The sequence below is a fragment of the Thermothelomyces thermophilus genome, chromosome 2 (genome assembly GCF_000226095.1).
Source record: "Thermothelomyces thermophilus ATCC 42464 chromosome 2, complete sequence".
Classification (NCBI taxonomy): Eukaryota; Fungi; Ascomycota; class Sordariomycetes; order Sordariales; family Chaetomiaceae; genus Thermothelomyces; species Thermothelomyces thermophilus.
Window position 1 is genome coordinate 4,633,145 of NC_016473.1, and position 16,525 is coordinate 4,649,669.

General features: G+C 58.0%; 6 protein-coding genes across 6 annotated transcripts; 3 read left to right on the top strand and 3 right to left on the bottom strand.

The window, feature by feature from the left end:
- The first annotated feature begins 2,051 nt into the window (after positions 1 to 2,051).
- MYCTH_2302526 (uncharacterized protein) lies at positions 2,052 to 4,407 on the top strand. The gene is made up of 2 exons (XM_003662149.1): positions 2,052 to 3,286; positions 3,404 to 4,407. The coding sequence occupies exons 1-2, from the start codon at positions 2,125 to 2,127 to the stop codon at positions 4,096 to 4,098; spliced, it is 1,857 nt and encodes a 618-aa protein (XP_003662197.1). The 5' UTR covers positions 2,052 to 2,124; the 3' UTR covers positions 4,099 to 4,407.
- A 1,188-nt stretch (positions 4,408 to 5,595) lies between these two features.
- Positions 5,596 to 6,615, top strand: MYCTH_2109422 (uncharacterized protein; the record flags this gene model as incomplete). The annotated part of the gene is made up of 1 exon (XM_003662150.1): positions 5,596 to 6,615. The coding sequence occupies one exon, from the start codon at positions 5,596 to 5,598 to the stop codon at positions 6,613 to 6,615; it is 1,020 nt and encodes a 339-aa protein (XP_003662198.1).
- A 1,740-nt stretch (positions 6,616 to 8,355) lies between these two features.
- On the bottom strand, positions 8,356 to 9,891 carry MYCTH_2302529 (uncharacterized protein). Its single transcript, XM_003662151.1, has one exon. It carries the CDS (start codon positions 9,805 to 9,807, stop codon positions 8,578 to 8,580), a length of 1,230 nt encoding a protein of 409 aa, XP_003662199.1. The 5' UTR covers positions 9,808 to 9,891; the 3' UTR covers positions 8,356 to 8,577.
- A 1,707-nt stretch (positions 9,892 to 11,598) lies between these two features.
- MYCTH_2125944 (uncharacterized protein) lies at positions 11,599 to 11,952 on the bottom strand (the record flags this gene model as incomplete). Its single annotated transcript, XM_003662152.1, has 1 exon — positions 11,599 to 11,952. The coding sequence occupies one exon, from the start codon at positions 11,950 to 11,952 to the stop codon at positions 11,599 to 11,601; it is 354 nt and encodes a 117-aa protein (XP_003662200.1).
- A 1,046-nt stretch (positions 11,953 to 12,998) lies between these two features.
- MYCTH_2078660 (uncharacterized protein) lies at positions 12,999 to 13,795 on the top strand (the record flags this gene model as incomplete). The annotated part of the gene is made up of 1 exon (XM_003662153.1): positions 12,999 to 13,795. One exon carries the CDS (start codon positions 12,999 to 13,001, stop codon positions 13,728 to 13,730), a length of 732 nt encoding a protein of 243 aa, XP_003662201.1. The 3' UTR covers positions 13,731 to 13,795.
- On the bottom strand, positions 13,768 to 16,379 carry MYCTH_2314865 (uncharacterized protein). The gene is made up of 4 exons (XM_003662154.1): positions 15,817 to 16,379; positions 15,417 to 15,714; positions 15,112 to 15,344; positions 13,768 to 15,005 (listed from the first exon to the last, which is right to left on the bottom strand). The coding sequence occupies exons 1-4, from the start codon at positions 16,062 to 16,064 to the stop codon at positions 14,387 to 14,389; spliced, it is 1,398 nt and encodes a 465-aa protein (XP_003662202.1). The 5' UTR covers positions 16,065 to 16,379; the 3' UTR covers positions 13,768 to 14,386.
- Between the last annotated feature and the right edge of the window lie 146 nt (positions 16,380 to 16,525).

Here is a 16,525-nt window from a genome sequence, read left to right on the forward strand (position 1 = left end):
ACCCCACAAGTTCGTGCACATGTGCCTACGGATACTCTCTTCGTTCCCTTCAAAAGACGCAGTGCGGCCTTTCAATCACGCAGACACACACATTAACTAAGCGGCAACCGGGCCGACATCGAGTCCGGAAATGTGCTCCGGCCAATAAGGGATTCGACATACCGGATTTCGAATTGGCAGGGCAACGTGACGTCAAAAATCGGGAGCCGTCTGAGCGATGGTGCCACTCCGGGTGGTGCACTGTTCCCGACATGCGGATATGTATACTTCAGTGACTATATATGTATGTACATACATACATGGTATGCCAGTGGAAGATGCGTGTGTGGAACCAGGCTGACCCGAAAGAATTGATTGATGGGCAGCAGCCAGAGCACGACACGGCGGGTGCGTAGATGGGTGCTTAAACTGACAACGAAGGACTGATGATGCCTACAGAATAATTACTGGAAAGAACCAACAAAAAAAAAAAAAAGGTCAAGGTTCTCGGCCACGCGGGCCCGAGTCTCAAGTTTCTATGCCAATCCGCTGCCTCGAGTCGCGCTTGCAGAGAACACCCGCAAAATGATGCTCGCAGCCGAGGTTAGCAATATGCACCGGCCCGAGACATCACCTCGTGTCACTTGTACAGTACATAGCCTGGGCCTCAAACTTCTCAGACGACCTTGTCTGTGGAGAGGGACGATAACTAGTGAACCCGTTCCTATCATGATAGCGAGCCCCATTCCACAACGTCGGCGACGGCCAAGAAAGCCCAGTCTACCCTTCAGGAAGGAGACAAGAAAATCCCGTCTTGGCCGCCGAGACGGCGATCCCCTCGGCGGAGATTTCCGCCCGAATTCAATGGCCCTGAAGCGAGATTCGGCGCACGCCCGCGGAATGGTTCCGGTGCTGTACGGAATTTACTGCATCAGGCTACAAGACCAGCAAATCGGTCGCGTGCGCTCCTGCCGACTCGCCTGGGTTGCTCATTTTTCGAGGGTGCCTTGGTCCGCTCCCCGTAGGCGCTACGGAGTTGCTACGGAGTAGCGCCCGACAAAAACGGCGAGAGCTCCGGCTCCAGACGGCGGTGGCCCGAACCAAGCATCCTGACCTGTGTTCGACAGTTCTCGGCACCGCTTGGCATGCCCCGGTGACGGGGCATGCCAAGCTTCGCACGGCATACTGAATTATCTAGGAGCCAGTCGTTTGTTGTTTGTTTGCTGCTGCCAAGGAGCTGGGCGTGGATGCTTTAGGAAGCTGCCCATGCCGATGGCGAAACCCTCATGGGGCACCCCCAGTCCAGATGAGCGGTCTCCCTCCATCAAGCGGTTGGGGACGACTGCCTCCTGAGTTGGTGGCTCGGGCGCCTGCAGCCAAGCGCCAGTTCACGGGCCGCCGAAAGCTTCTGTTCGAGCCAACTTTTTTAGTATCGCGGGGTACTGCCGTGCTGGATCAGATGACCGTGCCCCATCCAAGGGCACCTTATCGATGAACAGCATAGATGAGGGAGAAAAGATGAGTGGCCTGCAACTAGGGACCAAAGGGGCAACATTCCGCTCTGCTCTCCTCGTTGCATAATTGTCGGAGGAGCATGGCCAGACCGTCGAAATGGAGGGATGGCAAGGACAAAACGACCGTGCCGCCCTTTGCTAGTTATCTCTCGGCGCTCTTGCACCATCTTTGGAAGGTGTTAAGACTTCCAAGACTTTTTTCGGTTTTCAAAGATGGACACTGTTCGCTAGTGTATGGAATTCGGCAAATGTGCACGCACAGAACAGGACGGTGGCTTGCCGGCCAGTTCGCCTCCCCGGCCCAGGTCTCCGGCCCATTTCCATTGTTGGGTCCTTCAATCACTCCGCTCGGGCAAGCTCACCTGTTGGAGCTGTCACCCTCGACTCCAACGTGGGATCCATTAACTACAGTACCTCCCAGGGCGTTCCCTGTAGGATGTATGTCTCATGCGGGGATCGCCCAGGGCACGATCATACTGTAACGTCCCCTCTGTAGTACCATATATATATATATATATATATATCTTGCCGTGCCGCGCTGCGACGGTACCTCGACCGCGCTCATTCCCATTCCATCTCTCCTCGTTTCGCCGGTCTGAGCAACTCTCTTGAGGAGCCTTCTCCTTCCTCCATGGCGTCAGACCCAAAGAGCGTCGCGGTCAGCGACGACGTGAACGCTATCGTCGAGGAGGGCAAGGAGTCCAAGCTGGCCCCGGTCCCTTCTATCCAGGACAAAGAGAAGGTCGGTGCCGTCGTCATCACGCCCGACGGCGGGAGCCCGACCGAGGAGGAGCTGCATACTCTGCGGCGGGTGCCTGACAAGATCCCCTGGAACATTTACACCATCGCATTCATCGAGCTGTGCGAGCGCTTCTCGTACTACGGCACTACCGCCGTGTTTACCAACTTCATCCAGCAGAAGCGGCCCGAGGGCTCGTCGACCGGTGCTAGCTACGACATCGAACATGGCCAGGCCGGCGCCCTCGGTCGCGGCCAGCGGACCGCGTTTGCCCTGACCACCTTCAACTCGTTCTGGCAGTACACCATGCCCCTGTTTGGCGCCTACGTCGCCGACAGCTTCCTCGGCCGCTACCGAACCATCGGCTTCGCGCTCCTGGTGGACATCTTGGGTCACATCATCCTCATCATCTCGGGCCTTCCCCCCGTCATCAAGAACCCCAACGGCGCCCTTGGCGCTTTCATCATCGGTCTCGTCCTGATGGGCGTCGGCACCGGCGGCTTCAAGCCCAACGTCAACCCCCTCATTGTCGAACAGCTCGACCTCGAGCGGATGGTCGTCAAGACGCTCAAGAGCGGCGAGCGCGTCATTGTCGATCCCGCGACCACGGCGTCGCGCGTCTACCACTACTTTTATTTCTTCATCAACATCGGCGCCCTGTGCGGCCAGCTCTCCATGGTCTACTGCGAGCATTACGTCGGCTTCTGGCTCTCGTACACGCTCCCCACCGTCCTCCTGTGTCTCTGCCCGCTCGTCCTGCTGTGGGGTCGCCGCCGCTACAAGCGCGTTCCCCCGCAGGGCTCCGTCCTCGGCCGGGCCTTCAGGCTGTTCTTCCTCGCCAACAAGGGCCGCTGGTCCATCAACCCGGTCAAGACGTACCGGCAGCTGCACGACGGCACCTTCTGGGAGAGCGTCAAGCCGTCCAGGTTCGACCCCGCCACGAGGCCCAAGTGGATGGACTTCAACGACGCATGGGTGGACGAGGTCCGCCGTGGCTTCAATGCCTGCGGCGTCTTCTTGTGGTATCCTCTCTTCTGGCTGTGCTACAATCAGAGTAAGTTGTTATTTTTTTTCTTTCAACCCTTCCCCCCTCCCCCCCCCCCCTTTCTCTCTCCCCCCCCCCCCCTCTCTCTCCCCCTCTCTCCCTCCCTGGCTAACCAACGATTCTCAGTCAACAACAACTTGGTCTCGCAAGCGGCCACTATGAAGGTGGGCGGCGTCCCCAACGACGTGTTGACCAATCTCAACCCCTTCGCCCTCATCATCCTGATCCCGATCCTGGACGTGTTCATCTACCCGGCCCTGCGGAGGATACGCATCAACCCGACTCCGCTCCGGCGCATCGCCGTCGGCTACTTCGTGGCCGCGTCGGCCATGATCTGGGCCTGCGTCATCCAGTACTACATCTACAAGAAGAGCGAGTGCGGCAAGTACGCCAACGGCAAGTTCCCCGACGGGACCGAGCGCGAGTGCGCCGACGTCGACATCAGCATGTGGGCGCAGACGGGCTCGTACGTGCTCATCGCCTTCTCCGAGATCATGGCGTCCATCACGAGCCTCGAGTACGCGCACTCCAAGGCGCCCGCCAACATGCGCTCCATGGTCCAGGCCGTCGCCCTCTTCATGAACGCCATCTCGTCCGCCATCGGCTTCGCCCTCGTCTCGCTCGCCGACGACCCCCTGCTGGTGTGGAACTACGCCGTCGTCGCCATCCTCGCCGCCATCGGCGGCACCATGTTCTGGCTGCAGTTCCGCCACCTCGACAAGCAGGAGGACGAGCTCAACATGCTGCCCAAGGGCGAGGTGGGCAGTGCCGTGGCCGTGGCCAAGTTCGAGGAAGACGAGAAGTCAGAGGCGAAGGTCTGATCTCAGACTTCCATCTGTGGTCCGAGATTTTGTTGTTCTCTCTCTCTCTCTCCCTCTCTCTTTTTTGTCCTGGGCTGCGTATGAAGAAGGTGTGGAATTTGGAACGGAGTGTTTGAACCATGCTGCAGCCTTGGATATCATGTCTTGTCTTAGTGTTGCAGTCGAGTAGCGGTGGTTATTCTTGTTTTTTTTTTTTCTCATTAGTGATACCAACTTATCGTTTGTCGCCCAGAGGCAAATGGCGAATCTTGATGAATGAGAGGAAGTAGAGACCAAACGGTTTTGGCCGGAAACTAGGTTCTTGCTACAATATCCCTCATCTAGGTACCTTAGGTACATACCTTAGCTGTGACCGTCCCTGCATTTTGAAGGCAGGTAGGTGGGAATGGCATTCCCAGGCCGTGAGGCACTTGCCCTGTCGAGCACTATCTGCCTATCTGCCTGCCTGCCTGCCCGCCTGCCCAGGTTTCGTGACCTACCCGACCCGAGAAGTTGGAGCCAAGGCACAACCGCCAGGCGGCTCAGGTTGCACAGCATACTTCGGGTAGTTTCCTACTTACCTAAGGTACCGTGACCTTACTAGTCGCAGTGCTCACACAACTCGCCGGCATCAACAAACCCAAACACAGGGCATTTCAGCGAGGCTGATCCCTCAGCCACACTACACTACCCCGCAGTCGTGCGCTGTCCGACCTTCGTCTTTCTGTGCTCGATCTAAGTGCCAGCGAACTCTCGAGTCTCAATTGTGATTCACGGCAGTCCCCAACTCTTCCTGATCAAGAGACTGCGCGAAACCGACTCTCCATCCGCGCCACGGCTGCTACCTCGAATCATCGGCAACCCTGCGTCTAACAGAGCACCGCCAACGGAGCGCTACCTGCTCCCGGTCTTTGCGCCCTGCTACGCCTTTGTGGTCACGGACGAGACAACAATTTCTAGGGCATCCGCACTCGTTCCGCGCCATGGACAGACTTGTGGTGAATTCGACCCGCGTTATTCTCCCGACTTCGCCCAGGTCAAGTGCCGGACCTGCGGCGCGGTTTACAGCATCCCCTTTTATCCGCATGCCCTTCCCCCAATCCGTCGTAATCGGAGTCCAGAACAGCCAGATAAGCTCTGCCCGCAATGGAACAGCGACCCAACTTCGGCGAGGTTCGGCCGGTTGAGGCCTGGGCCACGTATTCAACCTCAAACATGTGATCCTCCCTGCTTCGGGTGCGACGTTCTGTTGCGGATCGCAGAGCACTTGAGCCTTGACAAACTTTTCTTGTTCTTTTATGTTTCCTTTGGTTCTTTTATGGGATTTTGCTTCCTAAGACTCAGCTGGGACCTTCTACATAAAAACGTGGCGATGGTGTACACCGCCCATGGTGAGAAAAACAGCTCTTCTTCCTCTCCCAAGAATTCAAAGATTACGTACGGTGTTGACCATAGGCACTCAACCTCCTTACCACAGGCACTCCAAATCCGGTGGGTCTTACTGGCCATTATTCTGCCATGTCCAGGGGTTTTTCTGCTGTCATGGATCGTGCCCGCCTCCGGTTGGACCAATGTCTCAAGAGACACGCGGGATGTAGCCCCAGCGCTGATTCACTGCTACCGACGAGGGTACTCGATCTGGATTCTGCTGACCCTAATTCTATTAGCCTGCGCGAATCGCAAGCTGAGAGAGCCAGGTATATCTGTCTCTCGTACTGCTGGGGACGTTCCGAGTTTCTCAAGACCACGCGGGAGAGCCCCGAATGCCACAAACGAGGCATCAGCCTTGCTGAGCTACCACAAAGTTTCTACGACGCTGTCCGAATTGTTCGCGCGCTAGGGGTACGGTATTTCTGGATCGACTCGCTCTGCATCATCCAGAACGACGTGGACGATGCCGATTGGAAGCGTGAGTCGGGTCGCATGGCCGACGTCTTCCGCACTTCATACCTCACCGTGGCTTTGACATGGGCCGTCTCGGCCAACGACGGCTGTTTTGCCCCTCCGGTGTATAGAGAAACCCATATCGCGCCCTTTGCGATGGAGCTAGTCCCTCACTTTTCGCAACAAGCCACGGTCAAAAACTCGAGTCACTTTCCCGTGCTAGCACGAGGCTGGGTATACCAGGAGTGCATGCTATCGCCCAGGATTCTCCAGTTCGGCCGGCAGGAGAGGCTCTGGGAATGCCGCGGACACCGGACATGCGAGTGTGGGCAGGCATCCAACTCGGTGTCTGAGATGTCAAAGGACAAGTTTCATGAGGTGACTTTCGATGACGATGATTATGTACAGTGCCTCTGGCGCAGAATGGTCGTCGAACACTCGAATCTGCAGTTAACCTACCCTACCGACAGACCACACGCACTCTCCGGGCTGGCTGAGGAGGTGCGGCGCCACACGAAGCAGGAGTATATGGCCGGCCACCGGAGAAACACGCTGGTGCAGGATATGTGCTGGTACCGGCCCGAACGGCCCCAGCATACCACTGCCGTTAGGAGCCGCCCGGCGAAAGCCGACCTGGTCTTGGGCATCGGTTAACGGCCCCGTCAGTTATCCAAGTATAGTGCTTGACTCCATCTCTGCCATGGAGCTATATGTCGATGTGCTCGACGCCAGATGCTCGTCGCCGGATTCCCAATCCACGGAGCAGGCTGAAGGCGGGTTCATTGAACTGAGGTGTCTTTTGATTCCCGTCCACGTCACAGAAGACAACCTGATTTTGATGGATTCTTCGTATTCATTCTCATTCTCATACTACCCGGATTGGAAATGGCAGACAAAAGAGCCATGGAAGGGTTATGTAATTCCCCTGCTGATGCCGAAGAAGGACAGCAATGTGCAGCTGCTCGTAGTCCGGCCTAGAGCTCAGGGTTCCGAGGAAATGGTCCGGATGGGGATAGCGACTGAAACAGCGTTAGATCATCGCGGATTCTACGTGGTAATCAGAGGGTATATCAGGATGGGAATGCAGAAAAAGGTGAGGATTATATGAGGCTCGAGCAGGCTGGAGTGGCGACCACTTGATGGTGTGGAGGTTCACGGAGAACGGCTTGTTAGCCAGATACTGTCAATCAGCAAGTTGGAGCTCAGAAAGTCGAGGTTGTCAGAGCCAGAGTTGAGCTATACTCATTATTCTCCCTTTGGCACGATCTACAGTATTGGTTTCTCATTGGTGCACTACCAATCTCACTCAACTCGGCTGTAAACTGAAGGGATTAAACAGTCCCGCGAAGCCGCTGGAAGCTGAAGCATTTAAGGGTGGAGGGCGCGGGCTGAACACGGTGTGTGGCGAGGCGCAGAAAGTCACAGAGATCTGGATTGAAGCCGAATAAGTGTGGGCATCATGATTGCCACGAGGTCTTGGATGGGCAGCAGAGATTCGGGCTGGATTACTGGTTACCTAGACAGGCCGACGTAACTCCCACCCCCTTACCACAGTGCCCCCTTAACCCTTGGCTAGGAACAGAGTTACAGCCTCATTCTTCTAAGCGTGCGGGGGAATTCGACACAGTGAGGGAACATAGCAAAAGAAGAGAGAAAGAGAAACATCATGTTCGTTCGCCCCTGCTGTCACCGTTCAGCGGAAGCTCTCGGCCACGATCAAAAGAAGCAAACCAACACACAGAGAAAAGGGGCAGAAAGACACAGAAAAATTTCCGAGTTTGGAACTACAGATGGCTACCCATGCTCTGCAGTAACTCCCGTCACCCGCTCCCTTCCCAAACCCACCACAAAAGAGAACTGGATCAGAACACAGCGGATATGACAGACGAGATCGGCAGCGATGAGGCCCCCGGGGCATACGAGAAGCAGAAAAACAGCAGATCCCAGTCCTGACTTAGCTATCCGTATCTCCACGCATATCTGGTATTGAACGTCACAAACCACCACAGCAGGAAAACAGAAAAAAAAAAAAAAAATAGAGGGAAGAAAATAAGGGTGGGGGTGTGCGGGAAACAGACGAGGAGGACGATATGACAAGAGAACAAACAACAAGGGGTTTGAGATAATAAGCTCTCCCCTCCTTCCAAAAAAAACACAACGCCGGTTTCTCCATCGCAGACCATCGCCAAACATCAGCAACAAGAAGACCCTGTCCCTTCCGAAGAGAGAGAAAGAGAAAAAAAATCCCGTCCTTGCGCCCGTTGTATTCCCTCCCCCGTCGCTTCCTACCAAGCTGGTGTGGTGAGCGACCCGCCCGGGTATCCCTCGCGCCATCGCCTCCGCAAAAACACACTGGTGTTTTTCGGTCTCTCTCTCTCCCCTCGCCGCTAAACTTGGGCCAGACCTCTTTCAAGAAAGAAAAGAAAAAAAATTGCCAGCCGTCCGTCGGTTCTCGTCACACAAACCACCACCTTTCCCCCACCAGTCCCCCGGTTTCGTCCTATCCGCCTTTCCGCCTCAACCCAAAATAAGGGGGTTGATGAGCCTCTCTTCTTCCGAGGAGCGGGCGAAGCCAGGAAAAAAAAGAGGGAATGAAAACATCCGGGAATATTAGATTCAAATTGTCGGACTCGCCGGGAAACTCCTCAGGCCGCCGCCACCGCCGATGCTCATGTCCCCGCTCCCCGTCCGCCTCAGCGCCTGGGTCATGGTCTCGATGGCAATCTCGCCGTTGACGGTCCCCCCGCCGGCGCCGGGGGACGACAGCTGCATGCTCAGCAGGCTGGTGGGGCTGCCGAGGGACGAAGGGGCCCTCCCGGCGGGGGAGGAGCCGCGGACGCGGGCGGCGGCGGCGGCGGCGGAGAGGTCGAAGCCCTGGACGGACCCGCTCTTGCTGGTGGGCGGGCTGACACTGCCCGGGCGGCCGGTGCCGGAGGAAGAGACGGGGGAGCGGATCGGGGAGGCGGAGCGCGGGTGGTTGGCCCCCGCGGAGGCCGAGGCGGCGGCGTGTGGGAAGGAGGAGAGGCCGGCAAGGTACGTGCTCTCGCGCGAGGGGCTGCCGCCGCCGGCGCCGAAGAAGCGCTCGTTCTGGCTCTGCTCGGCCAGGACGACGTCGGCGAAAGAGATGAAGGAGAGGCGGCGGACGTCGGTGGTGTCGAAGCTGCCGTAGTTGGACGCCGTCTCGGCGGTGGCTGGGGTGGCGGCCGCGGCCGGGTTGGTGTTGTTGTCGGAGGCGGAGAAGGCGGCGAGCTCGTCGGCCCAGGAAGCCTCGGTCGGCGCGGCCGCGGGGTAGGGGCCGAGGCCGCCGGTCACGGCGAGGGCGGCGGGCTGGTGCGAGGTGTGAGTGATGATCTCGACGGAGTCGGGGTTGAGATGGTCGTCGGTGATGGCCTCCGAGGAGGCGTCGAGGACCGGGGGGACGTGGTTCTCAGTCCGGATGTGCGAGGGGATGGCGGGGGAGCTCGGGATTAGGGAGGTGGCGCTTTCTTGGACGTCGCGCTCGAAGATCTGGCTGCCGGCGGGCGAGGCGAGGCGCGGGGACGAAGCGAAGCCCGGACGGCCCGGGGAGGAGGGCGATAAGGGGGGGTGGTCTGTCCGGACGGGGGACGCCGCCGTTGTGCGGCCTGTGGCCGGCGGCGGGGGCTTGCTGCTGGGAGGCGCGGCCTTGGCGGGCGCCTCCGTCGTCTTCTTCTTGCCGAACCCGAACAGGCTGCGCCTCTTCTTCTTCTCAAGCTCCCGCTGGGCATCGCCGCTGGTCGCGCCTGGATCTCGCTGCGGGTCCGACGACTCGGCTAGCGCTGGAATTGCACCGCGGCCCTGGGCGGGCGCTGCGGTCGCGAGGCTCATCTTGTTCGAGGATCCAAGGTTGGGGGGGGGGGGTTCGCGCGGCTGATGGTACCGCAACGCCGTCGTCTGATGTATTTCCTCTGTGTATGTACCAAGGCGAACCTGTTAGCAATGCGGTCGCTTATTACGAACGGAGGATCGTCGGGCTTTTTGACTGGTAATCCCAAGCTATGGTTCGTGCGCTAGCAAAGTGGGATAGGCACGGGATCTCGCGACAAGGAGAAAAGGGACCGGTTGTGTGCGACGAGTGGACAGACGAGGACCCGCGCTCCCGATTCGCCGCAGATATATCGACGAAAAAAAAGGGACTCCGTGTCGGGAACCAATGACGAACGAAACGGGTACGGTCATACCTTGGTCTGAACCCGGCTCCGTGCGACGCTGAAACCGCTGGGCAACCGACCAAAAATTGGACACAATCTTTGCTGCTGTATGTTTCGTTTCGGAGCCGCAGGGTACTAACTATTGAGAACGGATACGGAAGGAGTGTATGTACTGCGTTTTCGTGTATGTATGGACTGGTTCCTCTCGGTACGGGCTTTCGGGTTGGCGCAGAGCGTGACGCAGAGATGCAAGAATAGGTGTGGGCGGCGTTTCCTGCTTGGTCTTGGTTCCTGGATCTAAAACTCGTCTCTTGCTCTCTTTCTTCGCCTGCCAGATTCGGTCGGCTTCCAGTGAGACAGACCCTGACTCTCCGCACGCGCCCAGCGAAATGCAAGACAATGAGGACCGCGCTAATCCCAAAGTTGCTGCTGCTGCGGCGGCGGCGGCGTGACTGCGCTGTTTGGGGAGGTGTGCGTTATTATAAGGAGGGAGGGAGAGGAAAAAAGAAGCTAAAGAGGGTTCGTCGCAAATGCACGCTTTTGGCTTGTCGTTGTTTTCGGGCAGCGAAGGGACGAAGCGACCCGGTGACCTCGGGGACGCAAATCGCGATCAACAGGGAATGACGCTGTAGTGGCAACGCTTCGAGGGCTAAAAAGGAGGGGCATGATCGCAGCCGGTTCCTTACGCGCTATTATGGAGTACTGGGTAACTATGTAAGCGACGTAATGCAGGCCAGCAGCAGGGCCAGACCCACCTTACCCACGGGTGCTACACTGTAAATGGATTACCGGTGGGACTTTTTACGACCTTTCCATCACTTTAAACTACGGATTACTAGTGTACCAAACCAGCAGAGTACCTACAAGAAAGCTACCAAGGACGTACGTACCCGTACAGCACCTACTTAAGGTGCCTACCCATGCGCACCTACAGCCTTCCATGTGTAAGGTATGCACTTGCTGTACATAGTAGTGTAGGTCTCGGGAGGAACCAGAGTATTGAATCAATGCCAACAAAAACCCTACGCTATGCAAACTCGACCCTTGTAGGTCGAGCACCTGGTACCACAGGTACGCTGACATTCCAAGTCATTGGGCATGAACCCCGAAATTTGCAGCCCCTGACTGCGCCCCCGGGGCCCCGACCTTCCTTGCTTGTGCTGACAACATTGGATGGGCCTTTGTATCGAATATTAGTTATATCTTAAAACAAAACATATTTTTGTACCGTAAAGCTCGCCTGTGCTATCTAAATATAGGTATCTACTGTGTACGCATTGTAAAATGCTATCCGAACCAAGACCGGCATCATCCGGATGCGTGCCGGGGGCCACTCGTCTCGATGACGGGTAATCCGACTCCCATCAGATAATGATGATAATTAACACTTTGCTTGTGCGTCCATTTCGTATCGCATCCGATGTTCCATCTCGCAGCGGTGCTGTGGCTGAGCCTCTACCGGCAGCCCTCAGGGTGTCATCTCGGCTGCCAAGCGGCGAGCCGTCGGTTCGACCTGGCCGTGGGGAGCCTCAGCCTCGCGCGGTCTCGGGTGTTTGATCTCGCCGCCCTCGTCCGCGCTGTTGTCTTGTTCCGAGCCCGCTGGATGGCACTTTGTGCGCCGGCGAAGGAACAACCAGACAGCTGCTGTGATGAGCGCCCCTTCCCGCGATCGCAGCAACTGGGACGGACCCGGACTCCGTCTCTCCGTTGACGGGGGCGCTAGAAGCCGTGGATGACCCGGTTTGCCTCGAACCTGATACACAAGCAACCCGTTCGGGATGGGGTGTTCCGAGATCCGCAATCGTGAGCCTGAATGATCCATTGGTGCCTGAGCCGCCGCAGCAAACATATGTCGCCGTTATCTGTCACCTAACGTTACCCGCTTGTCGCTTAGTCTATTAGACTAATCCGAAAAGACAAACCGCTCAAACTCTGAGTGTAAGAGCTGTTCCGGGGCGGAGGAAGATTGTTGTGCATCATACTCCGTACGGCTTGGGCGGTGTTTTTGTTGAATCCAATCGCAAGCTCGGGACTAGGCAAGAATAAGGTGATGCTTGCAAATCAAACAGAAGAAGAAAAGAAAAAGACAAACCAAAAAGAAAGAAAAACCCTTTAGGTTTCTGATCGCTCAGCTCACATTGGGAGCAGACAAGGGAACGCATGTTTGTTGTCTCGGCCGCGCAGTCGTTGCATTGCGCTCACTGAGGAATTCGAAGCTGTTGTGGGTATCGTGAGGAGGGACCTAGCTCGATTTGCCTCGGGCATCTGGTGCATTCTGTCCGCTACCTTCCCTGCCGGAATAGGTCTCTCATATCTGTAATGATATCTTCCACCCCAGAGTTTGTAGTGTAGTATACGTCCGTACGCTGCTTCGCGCTCTTGAAAGACAGACCGAGACCATCAGAGCAAGCAACCAGGCACGGCCCGCCGACCGGGGCCCCACCGGAGCGGGAGCGCGGAGACGTGGAGCAACAAACTCGGCCCAGTGATGATTGGCCAGACACTGGCCCAGCTGTGCTAAACCAAAGTGAGCGGGCGGACCACGTGACAAGCTTCCGGACGTGCCCGAGAAAAAGTTGATTGCATCGCGACTCCAAATTGGACCGCACGTATCGTCGTTGTCGAGCGTGAAGGTGGTGGACGGCGGCCGCTGACGAGAACGAGACCGATCCTGCAACCAATTGCAGCCGCTCCAGCTCTTCCTTTACTTTGTATCGCAGCAGGTCGACTCTCTTTTTCATTTTCTCAATCGCCTCTGCAGCCGTGCCTTCCTTTCACATCACGCACACGACAAAACACGCCTTCCCTCGTCCTCGTCCTCGTCCTCCTCCTCCTCCTCCTCTCTTCCTCCTTCCCAAATTCGCTACGATGGAGGCCGTCGCAACAAGACCAGCCCTCGCCTGCTGTCGTCGGGCCGTGACCTCGGGTATCCGCCACAAGTCGACCGCCGCCCGGACACGGCGCGCCCTCAACATCCCGCCGCACCCGTCATTCCTCAACTCCGGCAGCGACCGCCCGACAACGGACGAGATCATCTACAACCCGCCCTCGTCCGCCGCTTCCGTCTACCACACGCCCTTCAAGTTCCTGCCAAAATCCGACCCCCGCCGCCGAGCCAACCTCGCCTCGGAGCTCCTCGCGTCCTCTACCACCATCCAATACCCTTCTTCTTCTTCTTCTTCCTCCTCCTCCTCCTCCTCTTCCGCCTCTTCCGCCTCCTCCGCCGCCGCCACATCGACGCAACAACCATCAGAAAACTCGTCGTCCGCATCATCATCATCATCATCAGATGAAGTCCCGTTCCCCTCGATCGAGGGGCCCCCCCGCCACAAGGCGCGGCACCACCTGACCAAGGCGGACATCGAGGAGATGCGGCGGCTGCGGGCCCAGGACCCGGCGACCAACACGGTCCAGGCGCTCTCGGCCCGGTTCCAGTGCAGCAAGCTGTTCGTCATGATGTGCTGCCAGGCGCCCAAGGAGCACAAGGACAAGGTCCGCGCCGACCTCGAGCGCACCAAGGAGCGCTGGGGCCCCCGCCGCCAGGCCGCCCGCGAGGAGCGCCGCGCCAGGATGGGCTTGCTCTTTGAGGGGCAGTTATAGGGACCCCCCCCCCCCCGCGTGCGTCCTTGGCCGATCACCCCTCCCCTTCCCCTCCCCGTCCCCCCTCTCTCTAAAGGAAAGTGCTGGGAAGGGTTGTATGAGGGCCTTTGAGGAAAGGGTGGGGAGGAAAAGGGGAGGAGGAGGAGCAGGGAATGGGGGTGTCGGCTCTCTCCTTTTTTCTGTTGGCTGTTGCTCGCTGAAGCTCTTTTTTCCTCCTCTTTACCTACTACCCTCTCCCGAGCGGTGGTTGGACTTATAGGGGTAAGGATTAAGGGGAGAAGGCTGTCTGGGATAGCTGTGATGGGATTGGCGGTCAGATGCTACCCCCCAAGGGCTTGTGCGGGATCCCGGTGGGGGAGATGCCGTGTAGCCGTGTACGATTCATTCGGTGGGCAAGCATTCAGCGGTCGATGGCGGACATAGAGAACGAGTTTGTGTAAGACAGCTATAAAAGGGAAGCAACGGCTGGCATCTCCAGTCTCCCACTGTATAATGCAAAATGTACCATGTATATTTTCCCCGACACCGATCTGCTCACTGCCTCGGAGTCCTATTGCCCTCGTTGTTCCGATTACCTTGGCGATACCAATTGTCTCATTGTAACTTCGCTAAACTATGCGACTCCCAACCAGCCCGTTTTCAGTGAATCGTGTTAATCAGCTTCCCGACCCCTCCTTCTGTTTTCCTTTTTCCCCTTTCGCGTGGGCCTGCCTATCCATCTCATAATCCTTACTAGACGGAATGACCCTCCTGCACCACCCGCACCAGCTCCTCCGTTTCCCCTGCACCTCTCTCCCCAGGATCTCTCGCCTCGCACACTCGTCTTCCCACTCGGGCACACAGGCGCCCACCTTGACCATCCGCACCCGCATGTTCTTCATGACGCCGCCGATGCCTTCCACCTCGTGCCTGTCGTATCCGGGCTTGATCGCCGGGCTGGGCGTTCTCCGGTCCAGGAGCGACGCGGCCGAGGAGCTGATCAAGCTGGTGAGGCTGGCGGTGCTGCTGGCGGACCCGCTCAGCCCCGTCGCCCAGGGCGCCAGAGAGGAGGCGGAGGCGCTGCTGGCGCCGCTGATCGGGGTGGCGATGGCCACCTGCTGGTAGTACGACTCCGCCTCGCGCGCGTCCTCGGCGTCGCCGTCCATCTCCTGCTCGCGCTCGCGGGCCGCGCAGCACTCCGTCTCGCGCCCGCAGGGGACCCCGCGGTCGCCCTCGCCTATGCCCGTGCCGAGGCCGCCTAGGACCTCGGTGTATTGGTTGCGCCATTTCCAGATCCTGCGCGTTGACGTCAGCATCAAAGGCCGGAAAAGGGGCCTACGGTAGTCCCGCTGTGTAGGAAAAAGGGGGGGGGGGGTGGAAGAGAGGAATGGTCAGCTTTTACCCCTTATACTCGTAATCGTCGCCCTGGATGGACCGCCCACAGGGCTGGCAAAGCCAGACGCCCGTAGAGTCGCACCTGCAGATCGCGCGCTCCATTTCATCTGAGTCGATACGGATTTCCGGCCCGAGCCGCGGTCTGGCAAGGGAACCCAGGGGTGCATTCACACACGCTTCGCAGAGACGCCGGTGGCGGTCCCGTAAAGCTATTGGGGCTGGAGGTTTGATCGCACAGTTCTACCCCGGGGGGGAGGGGTTCAGTCAGGTGTCGGTGAGAGGAAGTAGGGGGGATCCAGGTCTGGGACTCACCCGACAGACGACGGTGCCGCATCGACGACACTCGGCCACCATGTCGCGGGCACACTGGCCCGACTTGCCGTTGTAGGTCGATCTCGCCGCATCCTGCATGTACCACCAGTTGCTGGCGCGGGCTCGGTAGCGCAAAGTGTCCTCCGGGTCGACCGGGAGGTTCTCGTTGACGCAACGCAAGGTCGAGGCCAGCAGCATCTTGCGGTACGGCAGGAGGCCACGGCGAATCCGGCGACAGGTCCGCGACAGGCTATCGAGAGTGTTCAGGTCGATGGAAGCGGCCACCGACATGATGATGCTGGTCATCGAGTCAGTAATTGCTCCTTGGCAGGTATCAACTGCCAAGGCCACTGATGATCATGCGGCGCAAAGAGACGCTTGAAGGGTTGGTGCGGCCTACGGGTAGCATCCCAAAGCCTGCGCCATGGAGTTCTGGTTCGGATCCTCCCCGGCCGCGGGCTCATGAGCCTCCTCGTGTTGCTTTCCCACAGCATTGTCGGCACTGCTGGTGGCACTCCCGGCGGGAGGACCCGAGCTGGCTGTCGATGCAGGGAACTGCTTGACAGCGTCGACGGCGCTTGGCCACTGCGGCTTCCCGTCCTGAGAAACCCCGCTGTCCTCCGATTCCAGATTCACAAACACGGCCATGGCGGAGGACGATGTTGACGACTGTGTAATGTGCAGGTCTGAGACGCGGTGTCCCAGGGTAATTAATACCGGAAAGTCGGTGACGCGGAACGACCCTGGAAACAAGTGGCGATGTTGAGTCGGGTACTCCGTACTGTTGTAGTACCGATTAATAGTCACGGCGAAACACCACCTCCCCCCAAGCGATAAAGTAGCACGTTGCTACAAAAAAAAGAAGCAAGAACAAAATATCATAAAATAGAAGAGGCAAAACAGGCGGTCATCGTAAGTAACGATGGACTGACTGGCTTGCGGCCAGTTCGACGTGCACAAGAGCGATGTGTTGTCGAGGAGTGTTAGCTTCCTGAATGCCGGCAGGAGGTTGCCAAGTAGCCCCACTTCTGTAGTCGCAATTCCGCCCCACCCCGCCTGTTAAGGTTTTGGTAGCTTTCCCACTATCTGCACTAACAGCGCCAGCATCA

What these genes read in the sequence shown, in the direction of transcription:
- MYCTH_2302529 (XM_003662151.1), bottom strand. Translation starts at nt 9,807, where the DNA reads ATGAGCCTCGCGACCGCAGCGCCCGCCCAGGGCCGCGGTGCAATTCCA.
- MYCTH_2314865 (XM_003662154.1), bottom strand. Translation starts at nt 16,064, where the DNA reads ATGGCCGTGTTTGTGAATCTGGAATCGGAGGACAGCGGGGTTTCTCAG. An exon ending in CAGGCTTTGGGATGCTACCC is followed by an intron (nt 15,715 to 15,816) that starts GTAGGCCGCACC and finishes CTCGATGACCAG; the next exon opens with CATCATCATGTCGGTGGCCG. An exon ending in GACGATTACGAGTATAAGGG is followed by an intron (nt 15,006 to 15,111) that starts GTAAAAGCTGAC and finishes GTCAACGCGCAG; the next exon opens with GATCTGGAAATGGCGCAACC.
- MYCTH_2302526 (XM_003662149.1), top strand. Translation starts at nt 2,125, where the DNA reads ATGGCGTCAGACCCAAAGAGCGTCGCGGTCAGCGACGACGTGAACGCT. An exon ending in CTGGCTGTGCTACAATCAGA is followed by an intron (nt 3,287 to 3,403) that starts GTAAGTTGTTAT and finishes AACGATTCTCAG; the next exon opens with TCAACAACAACTTGGTCTCG.